Source organism: Mobula hypostoma, chromosome 6 (genome assembly GCF_963921235.1).
Source record: "Mobula hypostoma chromosome 6, sMobHyp1.1, whole genome shotgun sequence".
Taxonomy (NCBI): Eukaryota; Metazoa; Chordata; class Chondrichthyes; order Myliobatiformes; family Myliobatidae; genus Mobula; species Mobula hypostoma.
Window position 1 is genome coordinate 162,065,521 of NC_086102.1, and position 16,700 is coordinate 162,082,220.

General features: G+C 41.0%; 1 protein-coding gene across 1 annotated transcript in view; it reads left to right on the forward strand.

Moving 5' to 3' along the window:
* Positions 1-5,919: 5,919 nt before the first annotated feature.
* Positions 5,920-16,700, forward strand: part of pde11a (phosphodiesterase 11a) — a 261,414-nt gene continuing 250,633 nt past the window's right edge. Inside the window, exon 1 of the mRNA XM_063050094.1 lies at positions 5,920-6,849. Within this exon, the coding sequence (XP_062906164.1) occupies positions 5,995-6,849 (855 nt within the window). The 5' untranslated portion in view covers positions 5,920-5,994. The remainder of the gene's footprint in view (positions 6,850-16,700) is intronic.

Sequence of the window (16,700 nt, forward strand, 5' to 3'; positions counted from 1 at the left end):
CATCTTAAAGTTCAAAGAAAATTTTATTATCAAAGAACATATATGTCAGTATATACAACCCTGAGATCCATTTTCTTGTGGGCATACTCAACAAATCTATAGAATAGTAACTATAACAGAATCAATGATAGACCACTCAACTAGGGCGTTCAACCAGAGTGCAGAAAACAACAAACTGTGCAAATGCAGAAAGACAAAAAAAAATAAATAAATAAGCAATAAATCTCAAGAACATGAGATAAAGAGTGAGTCTGATTGGTTGTGGTAACATTTCAATTATGGGGCAAGTGAAGATGAGTGAGTTATCCCCTTTTGTTCAAGAGCATGATGGTTGAGGGGTAGTAACTGTTCCTGAACGTGGTGGTGCAAGTCCTAAGGCTCCTGCACCTTCTTCCTGATAGCAGCAGTGAGAAGAGAGCATGTCCTGTTGGTGGAGGTGGGGGGGGGGGTCTCTTATGATGTGGCAACAGTGTTTCATGTAGGTGTGCTCAGTGGCTGGGAGGGTTTTACCTGTGATGGAGGCAATTCAGAGTTAATGTTTCACTGTTAGATGTCAAAGGTGTCCTTTTTCATTTTAGATAGGTGAAGTGTCATCTGTTTGCTTAGGTCCACTGAAAAGATCCCAGAGCACCACCAGAAGAACAGATCTATTATCTTAGAAATGCAAACAACATTTATTTTTCACTCTACTCCAATCAAGTTAAGGTGGTTGACAATTCATCTCATGGCTCTATATGGGACTTTGTTGTACTGGGTTTGATCACCATTTATAGTGACATACTCTGCCATATTAATTGGCCAGGGAGTACTTCCTATTCTCCGGAGAATGTGAAAACACTTAAAGCTAGATGTGTTCATTTGTAAGTGTATTGTAATCGAATTTTGTCAGCCTAGCTTCTGAAAATAACAGCGCTAAGTGTAATGATTGAATTTGAATTAAAGAATTTAGATCTGTTGGTATCTAACCGAAACATGTGCGAATTGATAAGATATATTTCCCTCTTCATGCAAACACTTCGTGACCTACAGACGTAAAAAACCTTGTATACTTGTCCAGCTTCCTGTAATTCAATTTATTTAAAACCATTACATTGAACAATGTAATTGTTCAACTGTTTTGCTTCAGTGTTCACTACAGAAAGGGATCTTGGCAATTGTAGGGAAGACTTGCAGTGGACTGAAAAGCTTGAGCAAGTAGAGATTAAGGAAGAGGATGTGCTGGAGCTTTTGGAAAGCATCAAGTTGGATAAGTCACCAGGACCAGATGGGATGTACCCCAGGCTACAGTGGGGAGCGAGGGAGAAGATTGCTGAGCCTTTGGCGATGATCTTTGCATCATTAATGAGGACGAGAGAGGTTCCAAAGGATTGGAGGGTTGTGGATGTGTCACAGTCCTGACCGTTAATTCCCCATTTTCTCCTAATTCCCTTTGATTGTGCCATGGTTCTGACCATTAATTCCCCATTTTCTCCCAATTCCCTTTGATGATGACACATCTGGTTTTCATCAAGACCTGCAGCATAAGAACCCCGGCTTTACACCCACTAGTTGCCAGATCATTGGTTTTGCCAGTGTGATAATTAACGCTTCCCGGCCGCTTAGGATTGTGTGTCCTAAGTTTTGCTTCAGTACCGAGATTTATCTGTGAAACTCAGTCCCTCCGTGTCAAGATCAGTTTTCTAAGTTCCACTCCAGTTCCAAGGTTTACCTGTGAAACTCAGTCTCTCCATGGCAAGATCAATTCTGCCTGTCTCCTACCATCCTGCTCTCCCTCCTGTTTGCCCGCGTCTGCATCCTAACTAAATCTCCTTGCCTGTGTCCTGTGCTTGGGTTCGCTTCATTCGTTGCAATAGGGTGTTGTTCCCTTATTCAGGAAAGGGAGTAGAGATGGCCCAGGAAATTATAGACCAGTGAGTCTTACTTCAGTGGTTGGCAAGTTGATGGAGAAGATCCTGAGAGGCAGGATTTATGAACATTTGGAGAGGCATAATATGATTAGGAATAGTCAGCATGGCTTTGTCAAAGGCAGGTCGTGCCTTACAAGCCTGATTTAATTTTTTGAGGATGTGACTAAACACATTAATGAAGGTGGAGCTGTAGATGTAGCGTATATGGATTTCAGCAAGGCATTTGATAAGGTACCCCATGTAAGACTTATTGAGAAAGTAAGGAGGTATAGGATCCAAGGTGACATTGCTTTGTGGATCCAGAACTGACTTGCCCACATAAGGCAAAGAGTGGTTGCAGATGGGTCATATTCTGTATGGAGTTCAGTGACCAGTGATGTGCCTCTGGAATCTGTTCTGGGACCCTTACTCTTCATGATTTTTATAAATGATCTGGATGAGGAAGTGGACAGAGGGGTTAGTAAATTCGCTGATGACACAAAGGTTAGGGGTGTTGTGGATAGTGTGGAGGGCTGTCAGAGTTTACAGTGGGACATTGATAGGATGCAAAACTGGGCTGAGAAGTGACAGATGGAGTTCAACCCAGATAAGTGTGAGGTGGTAGGTCAAATATGATGGCAGAATATAGTATTAATGGTAAGACTCTTGGCAGTGTGGAGGATCAGAGGGAACTTGGGGTCCGAGTCCATAGGACACTCAAAGCTGCTACGTGGGTTGACTCTGTGGTTAAGAAGGCATATGTTGCATTGGCCTTCATTAATTGTGGGATTGAGTTTAAGAGCCAAGAGGTAATGTAGCAGCTATATAGGACCCTGGTCAGACCCCACTTGGAGTACTGTGCTCAATTCTGGTCACCTCACTAGAGGAAGGATGTGGAAACCATAGAAAGGGTGCAGAGGAGATTTACAGGGATGTTGCCTGGATTGGGGAGCATGCCTTATGAGAATAGGTTGAGTGAACTCAGCCTTTTCTCCTTGGAGCGACGGGGGATGAGAGGTGACCTGATAGGGGTGTCCAAGATAATGAGAGGCATTGATTGTGTGGATAGTCAGAGGCTTTTCCCCAGGGCTGAAATGGCTAGCACGAGAGGGCATAGTTTTAAGGTGCTTGGAAGTAGGTACAGAGGAGATGTCAGGGGTAAGTTTTTTTGCACAGAGTGGTGAGTGCGTGGAATGGGCTACAAGCGGCAGTGGAGGCGGCGGTAAAGATAGGGTCTTTTAAGAGACTCCTGGACAGGTACATAAAGCGTAGAAAAGTAGAGGGCTATGGGTAAGCCTAGGTAGTTCTTAGGTAGGGACATGTTCGGCACAGCTTTGTGGGCCGAAGGGCCTGTATTGTGCTGTAGGTTTTCTATGTTGCTATGGAAAATAAAAAAATCCTGATTTGCAAAGGTGTTGCAGATTACCAATTAATACATAGGGACTAGTACAAACATTTAACACCTCCAATTAATTACTGAAGGAAAAATCCGAAGAAACGAGCGTGGAAGAATACCGACAATGAAAATTGCCTCGAAGTCCAATTATTTGTATGACATGCATTAACAAAAATAGTTAGCATAATTTAATTCATACCGTTTGCCCTACCCACCCTTCACCTGCCGTAAATGTTTATGTAGTTGTACTTGTTTCCGCTCGTTCACTCGAGTCAGTTCACCTGGTGACTGCTGGGTTGTTTACCTCTGTCTGTATCTTGTTTTACGGCGGTTGGCATCCAGCTTAACGGTGCATTACCACCACCCTCTGCTCCAGAATGTGCACTAGACATGCATTCTAAATCCCTTCACCCAATCACACACACACACATATATATATATATATATATATATATATATACAAACCTACACTTCACCCTCCCATCTTTGACCATCCTAGTATCCTATTCCTGTTTATTCGTCATATTCTATAAAAAAAACCTGTACCCCTCAAAAACGCTAAAAATACCCGGACTTGTGCTCTCTCACCCATGCCCAGCAACCCTTTTAATGTGAATTCCTGCATCCCCAACTCCCTTAATTTATTTCTCATCATCTCTCTCTGTATCCCATACTTCCTGCAACTCAGAACTACATGTTCTACTGACTCCTCTTCCTGACATTCCTCACACAATCCTGTCTGGTGTTTCCCTATCATTTTCAATGTTTTGTGGGTTGTTTACCCCTGCAACGTTACTACTAAAACTAGAATGACGACACGGTAGGGTGTGGCCAGGCGCTGAATGTGTTAAAATTAATTCCTTGTAAGTATAATGGCAACCACAGTTAGTCAATGATATCGAAGCATTTTTTTCAAAAAATTGATTTTTTTTTCCCCAATTGCACCATGTCACAGTATTCGCACGAGATTTCTTCATTCGGCAAAGGCACAGATAATTAAAAAGGCTACGCTTAACCGATGTTTACTTGCACTCACTAACAATACTGATAATGGACACATTTTGAGAACCATTCACCGAGAGACCAGACCGATTGTTCAACCTCGGCAGAGCAAAGGCGCTTCATTTATTATCAATAGCCGGTGTGAACGGTGCAGGTTTATAATAACGGAATATTAGTAGCGGTTCTCTTTGGCCGTAGGATTGCTACGAGAAGAGCAGAAACTCATTATGCAAATTCTTTCCCAGTTGCATAGGTTGCTTACTTCATTCGGACGTGAGCTCCATCAGTTTACTGATAGCTACGCGGCCCCTTTGAGCAGCATGCGCGTCAGCGCTCCGCACAGCCCAGGAAATGGGTATCGTCACCAGCTTCAGAGTGTTTCAGAAGATTTAACCCCGCGAGTTAAAGAGGCACCGGACCCGAGACACCTGCCACTACAAAGACAGATAGTCAATCTGTTTTACTATACGACAGGCCTTGCAAATTACGTGCTCTGTCTGTCGCCTTTCCCTTCAGAGCCGGCTCCAGACGCCTGAATGTGAAAAACAATCTGCACAAACAAATCAACAAATTATGTTTTCACTCATTGAAAATCAAGACAATGTATCTTACTATTTTATTTATTTGTTTTGTTGTTGTGCAGGAATCTTTTATTAGATATTTACCGGGTAACACACCGTGATTGCATTCATTACATTTCTCTGGAAACATAAGCTAGAGCGAGTGGTGTTGGGTTTCTTCATTGTTCAGAACTCGGCGCCGAATTAGTGGCAGTGTACATAAAATTGTGAGTTGATGTGCTGGACTATTTCTTGATAAAGAGGAAAGGTGACAGTTTTAACCGTGCAGGATCTACATAGGAGATTCTACAATACATGAACTGTATCAGACTTGTGGGTGCAGGAGCTGTTTCAAGGCTGGTGTAGGAACTCTCCCACTTGCCTTACGCAAGTTACACGGAGCATTTCTCCTTGCCGAGGTCGCTAGGCAAACGTAAACCAGTGGTTTCCAAAGACACGCGCGGCTGGACTGTGAATTGTGCCTCTCTGTCTCATCTCTTTAATTATCTGCTTATCCTTTGCTATCAGAATGTTTAGTTGAGTAAGACAATTAAAAATGGCTTTACATTAAATATTCACATCCATCAAACATATCTGGTTTATTAACACTATTCGCTTAATCAGGTGCTCGAGCGGTAAGGTAGAGTCTCCTTCGCATTGCTGCCGGTAGTGATCTTACGATTCTCATACAGGCTCTGAGTTGCTCCTTGTATAATTTCTCAATGAATACAATACCAGTTTGGTATAAAATACATTTTACTCTTCGCCAAATATCGATCAAAAAGATGGTAGTGCTCTTTAAACTTTACAGGGGGAATCACAGCCAAATCCAGCGAAGTATTTACGGCACCGGTTAAACAATTGTCATTTTATGATCAGAGTAGACCGCCAGCAGACAGTGCCCTCTACGTCAGTAGATCAGGAGGATCCACGCTTTATCTGTCATTACCGACCGTGCCCCGTTACGCAGCATCAGCACCCCTCGCAGACCGTCAGGATTGTCCGCACCAGCAGCTGTCAAACAGCGGTCTGCCCACATCAATACTAAATGAGTTTTTCCTCCCGTTGACGGAACCATGCTGATTAACCTATATACAGAATCGCCTTCACTTACAGTGTGTGGTGCTTGAAACTGCAGTCTCGCCGGGGCATGCCACTACGATACTTCTGCGGGACACCATTCGTTGCGTTGGCCGACTTTTCCCTGGCTGCAGTTATGTCAAGTCGAACAAAGCTAGACTTCTCCGAAGTGGAAACTTTCCTAGATGATCATCCAGATCTTTTCGAAGACTACTTGCTTAGGAAGGGGAAGTACAGCACAGTGGAGAAATGGCTCAAGCAGCATCATCTGAGCAAGACCGCGCTAACTTCCAGCACCGAGGAAAAGAACACCCCGGCTAAAGAATGCTGGGCGACTAAGGTTGACGGGCTGCAGTGCAGACCTTCTCAGAGGGAGCTCAGAAAAAGCTTTGCCAGATCCAAGGCGATGACCGCCAACAGGACTTATGACGAGCATGTAAACTCCAGAGACAAGGAACCCCTCTCCAGCATGAGGCGGCGAGCTCTGCTTAGGAAAGCGAGTTCGTTACCCCCCACCACCGCTCACATCCTGAGCGCCTTACTAGAATCTCGGGTCAACATACCCCAGTATGCATCTACGGCCATCGACTACAAATACGAGCTCAGGGATAGCAATGAGAGGGAATTCTTCCTAGAATTAGTAAAAGACATATCCAATGATCTGGACCTGACCAGCCTAAGTTACAAAATCCTCATATTTGTCTGCATCTTGGTTGATGCCGACCGGTGTTCCTTGTTCCTGGTGGAAGGAACTTCAAACAAAAAGACTCTAGTTTCCAAATTCTTTGACGTACACGCAGGGACCACGGTGTTGCCTTCGTGCAGTATGGAGAACTCCAACGAAGTGCAGGTGCCGTGGGGGAAAGGGATCATTGGCTACGTGGCTGAACATGGCGAGACTGTCAATATTCTCGATGCGTATCAGGTAAGGTTTACTCAGTAGAAAACCACAAGTGAATGTACAGTACTGTACTTACAGAAGTTTGGAATCCGAAGGTACAAGGCATCGTTACGAATATGTACTTTATATACCGAGGAGGTCAAGTTGTATAAAATTACAAAAAACAAACTTTAAAACTCTAATGTCTCTTCGTCCCCTCACAAACCTTAATCGTGACGTTTCATTAAGAATGAGAGTCTAGCATTGAAAGTGCAGAAAAATACTTTATTTACCTCATGTGAAGCAAAGTATTATTTTGCCTAAAAGTTTGGCGTACACTATTTTAATCCACCGCGTAGCTGTTCTTCATATGCTTTGTAAAGAAACCTGTGCAATATATGTAGCCCGTTTTGCAAAAAGCCAACATTTGCACTGTTCTCCCCTCGTTACTGACCTGAATTAATCAATCTAACTGGAGATGTATTTGAATTTCCAAACTCAGTTTGATTATGGTGGGAAAAAAAACAAAGTGATGTCAATTTTAAAGAAGGAAAAGCAATATAAAGTATTGTGTTGATTATGAACAGTTGCATAATTCACTTAGTTCACATAGAGCAATTATCAAAGTTGCAATGTGTATCTTTAACTGGTTTAGCAATAATGTGTAGATGTCGGCAAGGTCTGTAGATTGCGTTTTGTTTTAAAAAGTTGTATGCTTTCGCTTATATTAATGTAAGTTTGTTAACCGCAGTGATTTATTTGAAGGGTATTAACAAAATGGCAAATAAATTGTTATTGTGAAGAAGGAAAGGGGAAATATATCTGGGATTGTCACTAGCAACTTCAAATGGTGAAAATGGCATAACATTTTATATTTCCGAAAGAAGTTGCATACGATTTACAAATAATGTGCAAAACGACTTTTTGTTTGCGATTTAGTGAAAATCTATGAAATATTTCGCTTGAGACAACACATGCTTTGTGATATTTGACATTTACTGACGTCTGACCCAGATTGCAGCCATGAAGCATCAAAACCAACCAGCCAGAGCGATTCTCGACACATTAATCCACAAAATCCGGCATCACTGGTTTATTTCTGAAAGTGAAAACAATGACTATGTCCAAATCCCCATAAAGCCTATTTAGGTTGACTGTCCAGGTTACTCACTATATGTCATTGCAACATACTTTGCTGTGCACTGGATTTTTCTCTTCTCAATTATAATACACGGGAAAATGTAATAGTTGTTATTTATGTCCTTGTAAAAGAAGAGTTAACAGAACACATACAAATAATGTATAAGAATGTTGAACAGTATGTTAAGTAGTCAAATTCAGCGTTCCAAATCATGTTAACTACTGTTAGACACGTGGGATCTTTCCCTTCTTTACTTAAATGTACAGTGGAAATGTAGTCACGTGATTCAATACTGTACCAGTATAAATAATAACGCGAAATGAAACCAATAACTCGCTGTTTGTACAGTATCTGACAATGTTGCATAACTTTACAAAAGTCAGCGATACTGTGGTGACGGAGGCGTTCCTCAATGCTTTTAACTGCTTTTAAAAGAATGCTTTTAATTCTAAGAGATCAGTAAAGAGACTGTAGCGAAGTGTTAAGAAACTGAGGTGATGTTATGGTGCCAAACTGACCTAACATCTCCAGCCCTGCCATTCATCCCGCTAAAAGCGCATGAATCAGGAGAGGGCGCTGTAGAGTTACGTCAGCATATTGCGTCAATATCTGCTGCTGCAGAGTAAAACATCGCTTACTTGCACATGACCGTGTTATCACTCGCTCTTCCTTGGCGTTCAAAGGCAGGCGTCGTGTCGCTTGAAGCGTTCGAGCACAATTTTAGCACTTCATAGATCCATGGTAATTGAATTCATAACTTCGAGATTGAGCGGTGCTGCAGAGTTACATGCTGGTTCTCGTTCATCTATAGTCTGCGGTTAACATTGTACCTCAAACTCTTAAAGAGAAATTGCCAATGAGCCGCGAAAACGGTTACACTTTATTTTTGTAAGTTCTGTTTTACACCAGCTTCATGCCCGCAAGAAAATGAATTTCAGGGATGTATATGCTGACATATATGTACTTTGTTAATTAATTTCCTTTGAACTTTAATACTTAATCTCTCCTACCAGGCACCACCTGCCTATCATCTCCCACTTCACGTGGTTCAAGTCGTGGTGCGACCTCAACCTAAAACATTGATCGGTCCTTTGTTTCCACAGTTGCTGCCTGACCCACTGAGCTGCTCCAGCGTTTTGTTGTTTGCTCCAAGTTCCAGCATCTGTAGTCTCTAGTTTCCTCACCTATCACCTATCAGCCCCAGTCTCATACCTCTCTCACACTTTTTTAAGCTGGCTATCTTCCCCCCTACAATTTCAGACCTGATCCTGGGTATTGACCTGGAGTTTCAGACCTGATCAGAGTTTTGACCTAAAACGTCGGCCATCCCTTCCCCAACAATGGATGCTACTTGGTCCACTGAACTCCTCCGGCAGTTTGTTCTTTGCTCTAAGCCACTGGAGACAACCTCTGCCATGATTTTAAAAACGTAAACACGAGGAATTCTGCAGATGCTGGAAATTCAAGCATTACATATCAAAGTTGCTGGTGAACGCAGCAGGCCAGGCAGCATCTCTAGGAAGAGGTACAGACGACTTTTCAGGCCGAGACCCTTCGAAGAGGTACAGTCGACGTTTCAGGCTGAGACCCTGAACATTGACTTCTCTAACTTCCGCTAATGCCCCACCTCCCCCTCGTACCCCATCTGTTATTTATTTATATACACACATACTTTCTCCCTCTGTCCCTCTGACTATACCCCTTGCCCATCCTCTGGGTTTTTCCCCTCCTCCCCCTTTTCTTTCTCCCTAGGCCTCCTGTCCCATGATCCTCTCATATCCCTTTTGCCAATTAACTGTCCAGCTCTTGGCTCCATCCCTCCCCCTCCTGTCTTCTCCTATCATTTTGGATCTCCCCCTCCCCCTCCCACTTCCAAATCTCTTACTGTCTCTTCCTTCAGTTAGTACTGAGGAAGGGTCTCGGCCTGAAACGTCGACTATACCTCTTCTTAGAGATGCTGCCTGGCCTGCTGCGTTCACCAGCAACTTTGATGTGTGTTGCTCTGCCATGATTTGTAGCCTTTCTTATCACATTGAGAAATATTTCCTCTGGTATTACTTTACAGGGTCATAAATGGCATTGCATTGACACAAAATCTCCTTCAGGAATGATTCACCAGTATCCTCCACATAATAACCACTGGGCTCATTCTTTGGGACCACCTTTGACTACAGAGGGCAGAATGGAATTGGAGGCAATGGAAACTGAGGAGGGCACTGATGGAACCAATGGATCTAAATTCTTTCTGTCAGACCCAAGTTCACACACTCCAGCACAGACATGTTCTAGGGCTGTATTGTGAAACTGTGAAGATTTCCCAGATAAAAGGTGGGACTATAACTAGAGGTCGTGGGTTAAAGGTGAAAGGTGAAAAGTTTAAGGGGAGCATGAGGGGAGACTTCTTCACTCAGAAGTTCATGAGAGTGTGGAATGAGCTGCCAGCGCAACTGGTGCATGTGAGCTCGATTTCAGCATTTAAGAGAAGTTCGGATAGGAGGTAAGGGTGTGGAGGGCTATGGTCGTGGTGCAGGTCGATGGGAGTAGGCAGTTCAAATGGCTCGGTATGGGCTAGATGGGCCAAAGGGCCTGTTTCTATGACCCTATGACTAAAAGTATCACAATAGATCTGCCTGCACCATATTCTCAGCTGCTTGACCCACATGCCTCCTGCCACTTCTACAGTTGTGTGGAGTAGCCTGAGGTTTGTGCATTGTCATCCCGAGGTACAGGATCTTCAATGGTGTTAAATCCAGCTGCATTTCTTTTCTTTCCCTGGACACCGCTGCACCCTGCATGCTATTTGACATAATTTATGGCACTCTTGAATTCAAAGAGGCATAAGAATACAGATAGGGGTGTTCCATTCCAGGGGCATTATCAGCAGTCTATGCGATGTCAATTTTGTCCCCGCTCATGCAACACTACCTGACCTGTTTTTGGAAAAGTCTCTTGTTTCCTGCGGGCAGATCTATTAACACCGTACCGAACCAGGTAACAACCCTGCACTTACTGGGAGCTTAGCAAGTTTGGTGGCAATTGCTTCTATGAATGTAACTCAGCTCTTTGTTCTTTTGGACTACAGCCCATCAAGATGTATATAAGCATCTTTTGGACAAAACGCCCCGATGGGTTAATCCTGTTTACTTATGCCTTGTACAAATAACTCCACCAGCGTGAATATACCTGTACTGGAGTGTCTGTGGCTTTTTTTTCAGATCTCCCCCTCCCTCTCCCACTTTCAAATCTCTTACTAGCTCTTCTTTCAGTTAGTTCTGACGAAGGGTCTTAGCCCAAAGTGTCGACTGTACCTCTTCCTAGAGATGCTGCCTGGCCTGCTGCGTTCACCAGCAACTTTTATGTGTGTTGCTTGAATTTCCAGCATCTGCAGAATTCCTGTTGTTTGTGTGGTAATTGTTTCAGTTTGGTTCAGAGATGTTTTATTTAGAATTTTAAAAAATTCTCATATAATGTATATCCATTTGGAACTGCTCATTTAATTCATGTTAATTTACATTTATGTTAGTCATTTTTGTAATGTATTGTGCTACTGTTTTGGAAAAGCTAATTTCATGCAATTTATACTGTGGTGTGTATGTACATGACAGTAAACGTAAACTTGAAACTGATATCATAGTCACATTGTTCTTTATAACTTAATATTTAGAATGCTTGGATTATGATTGTCTTCTGCATTTTGTAGGTTGTAGTTATTTAATGGAATCAATCACAATATGTAGCCTATGAATATAACAATTTGTATTGCTATATACCGCATATTTCATTTTTTGAACTTAAGGATTTTGTATTATTTGTGTGTAGAAAAATATCTGGGCAGATGGCACATGTAAGGTGTCTCCAGGGTTACCCCTTTTAGAGGCATTTATACAGCTTTCCTCAGTTTAGTAACCACACTTCAAGTGACGTTACCCATAGAGTTGGCTCTAACATTCCATATCATTTCAGGTGGACACTTCGAATATTGTAAGAAATGATGGCTTAAAAAAATCTTTCTGTATGCATGGAAACGTGAAGCATTCACTGAGTCGTCATTCAATTTTTTCCTCCACAAACAGCTATAACATGTAAAGTCAATGCTGATTTAAAAGTATTTATTTCAATACTAATTATATATTGTTAGTGTTGGTGTCGGATTGCAAGAGAAGGAATATGTTGAATGCCTACAAGATGGCTTTTTAGAGCACCATGTGCTCGAGCCTACTAGGGGAAAGGCTATCTTAGATTGGGTGTGGTGTAATAACCCTGATTTTATTAGTCAGCTTAAGGAACACTTACGAGGCAGTGATAATAATATGATTGAATTCATACTGTAATTTAAGAGGGAGAAGGATAAGTCACACATATCAGTATCACAATGGAATAAAGGGAATTATAGAGCCATGAGAGAGGAGCTTGCCCAGGTGGATTGGAGAGGGATATTAGTGGGCATGACGGCAGAACAGAGATGGCTGAACCTTCTGGGAATAGTTCACAATGCGCAGGATAGATATGTCCCACAAAAGAAGAAGTTCTCAAATGGCAGGGCTGGGGTAATTGTGGCTGACAAGAGAAGTTAAGGACAACACATAAGCTGGCAAAAGTTAATGGGAAGCTGGATAATTGGAAAGCTTTTAAAATCCAACAAAAGGCAATTAAAAAAGCTCTAAGAAGGGAAAAGATGAAATATGAGGGCAAACTAGCTGATAATATACAGCAGGATACTAAAAGTCTTTTCAGTTATATAAAGAATAAAAGGGAGGTGAGAGTTGATATTGGACCACTGGAAAATGATGCTGGTGAGGTAGTAAAAAGGGACAAAGAAATGGCAAATGAATTTAACAAGCACTTTGCTTCAGTCTTTACTGTGGAAGACACTAGCTGTGTGCCAGAGGTCCGTGCATGTCAGGGAGCAGGAGTGAGTGCCATTGCTACTACAAAGGAAAATGTCTGAATTGAATTGAATTGACTTTATTTCTTACATCCTTCACATACATGAGAGTAAAAATCTTTATGTTACGTCTCCGTCTAAATGTGCAATCTACAATTTTATAGTAATTTGTAATAAATAGTATGTACAACAGGACAGTCAATATAACGTAGAAATACAATTGGACCAGCATGAATTAATCAGTCTGATGGCCTGGTGGAAGAAGCGGTCCCAGAGCCTGTTGGTCTTGGCTTTTATGCTGCAGTACCGTTTCCCAGATGGTAGTAGCTGAAACAGTTTGTGGTTGGGGTGACTCGGGTTCCCAATGATCCTTTGGGCCCTTTTTATGCACCTGTCTCTCTGTAAATGTCCTGAGTAGTGGGAAGTTCACATCTACAGATGCGCTGGGCTGTCCGCACCACTCTCTGCGGAGTCCTGTGATGGAGGGAAGTACAGCTCCCATATCAGGCAGTGATGCAGCCCGTCAGGATGCTCTCTTTGAAATCTTTTTATTATTATTTTATTCCAAAAAAATAACAGGAGCACATCGAAGTAACAACACTTACAATGTCTCAAGGAAAAAAAACACTATCCTAAAGATTGAAAAATTTTGTGATAATAAAAAAACCCTACTAAGCAGAAAAAGTGGGGGGGGGGGAAATCCCCATTAGGTGTACAACCCCGGAGCCATGCATCATACAAAAATCTTCTAAAAGTAAACATCAAACCACTAGCAAGAAAGAAAAATGTACCAAAAAATTTACAATTAGATTGTGGAGAAAATCTATCAATTAGCTCAAATGATAATAACGAACAAATGAGCCCCATTTTTTCTCAAAATCAAATAAGGGTTCAAAGGTTCGACTTCTAATTTTCTCCAAACTAAGACATAGCATTACTTGAGAAAACCATTGTGACAAGATAGGAGGTGATGTATCCTTCCACTTCAACAAAATGGCCCTCTTAGCTATCAATGTAACAAATGCAATAACATGTTGGTCAGATACAGAAATACCATGGATATTTTGAGGAATTATTCCAAAAAGCACAGTTAATTTGTTAGGTTGTAGATTAATTTTAAGTGCTTTATAAATTGTTGAAAAAACTGACTTCCAGAACTGTTCCAGTATAGAACAAGACCAAAACATATGTGTCAGTGTAGCTATCTCAGTTTTACATCTATCACAATAACTATCAACATTAGGAAATACCTTAGAGAGTCTCTCCTTCGTCAAATGGTAACGATGTACAATTTTAAATTGAATCAGTGAATAAATAGCACAGATCGAAAAAGAGTTAACTAGTTTCAGAATCCGCGTCCAATCCTCTGTCATAAAAGTCAAATTGAGTTCCTTTTCCCAATCCTGTTTAATCTTAAATAAGGGATGCTTATCCCATTGTAATAGTAAATTATAAATTCTTCCAATAGAACCCTTCATCGAAGGGTTCATACTCATAATAATATCTAACAGGTCAGCCTCCAATATGTAAGGAAAATTACTTAAATATTTTTGTAAGAAATGTCTATCTTGAAGGTATTGTAAAAAGTGTATGAAAGAGAATATTTATCAACTAATTGTTCAAAAGACATCAATCTGTCTTCTTTAAATAAATCCAAAAAAGAATGAATACCTTTATTTTTCCAAAGTAAAAAAATCGGATTACTCAAATAAGGCTTAAAAAAATGTCTGTCTGTTTATCTAGGTACCATATCCAATGCGGACTTTGGTGACCATGGTTTTCCATATAGATCTATTCTATTTTTGGATGACTTCCATTTCCTCGATGTGTAGCCACCTGGCTATGCTTTTGATGTACATAAGCCGAGGTCTTCCTCTATGTTTACTCCCCTCAATCTTTCCAGAGAGTATGAGTTTTTCTAGTTCATCTTTCCGCATGATGTGTCCCAGGAATCTGAGTGGTCTTTCTCTTATTGTTAGTATGAGTGATCAAACTGCTTGGGCTCTTCTGAGAACTTCTTCATTTGATGTGTGTGTTGTCCATGATATTTTTAACATTCTCCTGTAGAAGTATAATTCAGCTGCTTCTAGTCTCTTTTCCATTGCTGGGAAAATGGTCCAGCATTCACTTCCATAAGTCAGAATAGAATAAATGTAGCACTGCAGTATTCTGTTTTTAGTGTGCGTGCTCATCTTTCTGTCTGTTAATCTGGTCTTCATTTTTTGGAAAGCTTCTTTCGCCATTGCTATTCTGTATTTGATATCTGTGTCGCACCTGCCATTACTTGTTATTAGGCTGCCAAGATATTTGAATTTGTTGACTTGTTTGATGTTTGTATTTCCGATCTTGATCACACATTGTGGAATGTTTGTCTTTCTGGAGATGACCGTGCTTTCTGTCTTCTTGGTGTTGATTGAGAGGCCTCTGCGATTATTTTCTGCTGCCACTATAGTGAGTAGTTCTTGAAGTTTTGTTTCTGAGTCAGCTATTAGTACGATGTTATCAGCATATCTGATGTTATTTATATTATGGCCTACAATTGTGAATCCTTTGATGTCTTTGATACTTCTCAAGATATTTTCACTATACAGGTTGAATAAGTCTGGCGAAAAGACACAGCCTTGCCTGACTCCTCTCATGATATTCACATACTCACTCACTTCTCCTTCTATTCTGATGGATGCTGTCTGGTCCCAGCATAAGTTTCTTAGGAAACGTATATCTTTCCCATCTATGTCAAGATCTTGAAGCATTTCCAGAAGATCTTGCTGTCTGACAGTGTCAAAAGCTTTTGTATAGTCAATGAAACATAGGTAGATGTCTTTTTGTACTTGGATGGCTCATTCACAGATCATCTGTAGCATGAAAATTACATTTTTGGTTCCAGTATTTTCCACAAAGCGGCTTTGTTCTTTACTGCTTTCTGGTTTTATACAGTGTCTTGTTCTCATCATGATTACTCTGAAAATAACTTTTGCCATGTGGCTCATTAGGCTTATTGTACGATGTAACTCACATTCTGTTGCTCCCTCTTTCTTTGGAAGTGTGATGAACACTGATTTACTTAAATCATCAGGTATCTCCCCATGATCATAGATTTCATTTGCTATTTCTGTTATTTTCTCTATTCCAAAATCTTCTAAGGCCAGTATCATTTCAACAGCGATGTTGTCTGGACCAATTGCTCTGTTATGTTTTGTTTTATTTACGGCTGCTCGAATTTCTGATTTTAGAATGCTAGGTCCTTCAAGATTCTTCTTTATGTTTGGTTTTTCTCCTCTTTGGTCTTCAAAAAGTTCTTTTATATATTCTGTCCATCTGTTTAGGATTTCCTCTTTGTTCATAATTAAGCTGCCATCTTTTGCCTTGATGCATCCACTTGCTGAGCAAGGTAATTTCCCCGTTTGTTCTTTAATCTTATTGTGCATCAACTTTGTTCCAGGGTTATGGGTTTGCAGCATTTCTATCTCCGAGCATTTCTCATTTAGCCATCTGTCTTCAGCTTCTCTGCATTTTCTTTTTATTGTCTTATCAAGTTGTTTGTATTCTTCACAGTCTCTTAGTTTGATGGTCTGTTTTTGATGCATCAATTGTATTATCTCTTCAGTTATCCATTTCTTCTTACTTTTCGGTTCTTTTCGTGGGATGGTTTCTTTTGCAGCTACAACCATGGACTCCTTCAGTATGTCCCAGGAAGATTTGTCTCCTTCATCCTGCAGCAATTGAAAACGGTTTTTCACCTTGATTGTGTATTCTGTTTTCAGATGAGGGTTGTTTTGTAGTTGTTGATAATCCAGTGGTTCTGATCTTTTTGGTTTTTTAAATTTTCTCATCTTTATTTTCATTTTGCAAATGACTGGTATGTGATCG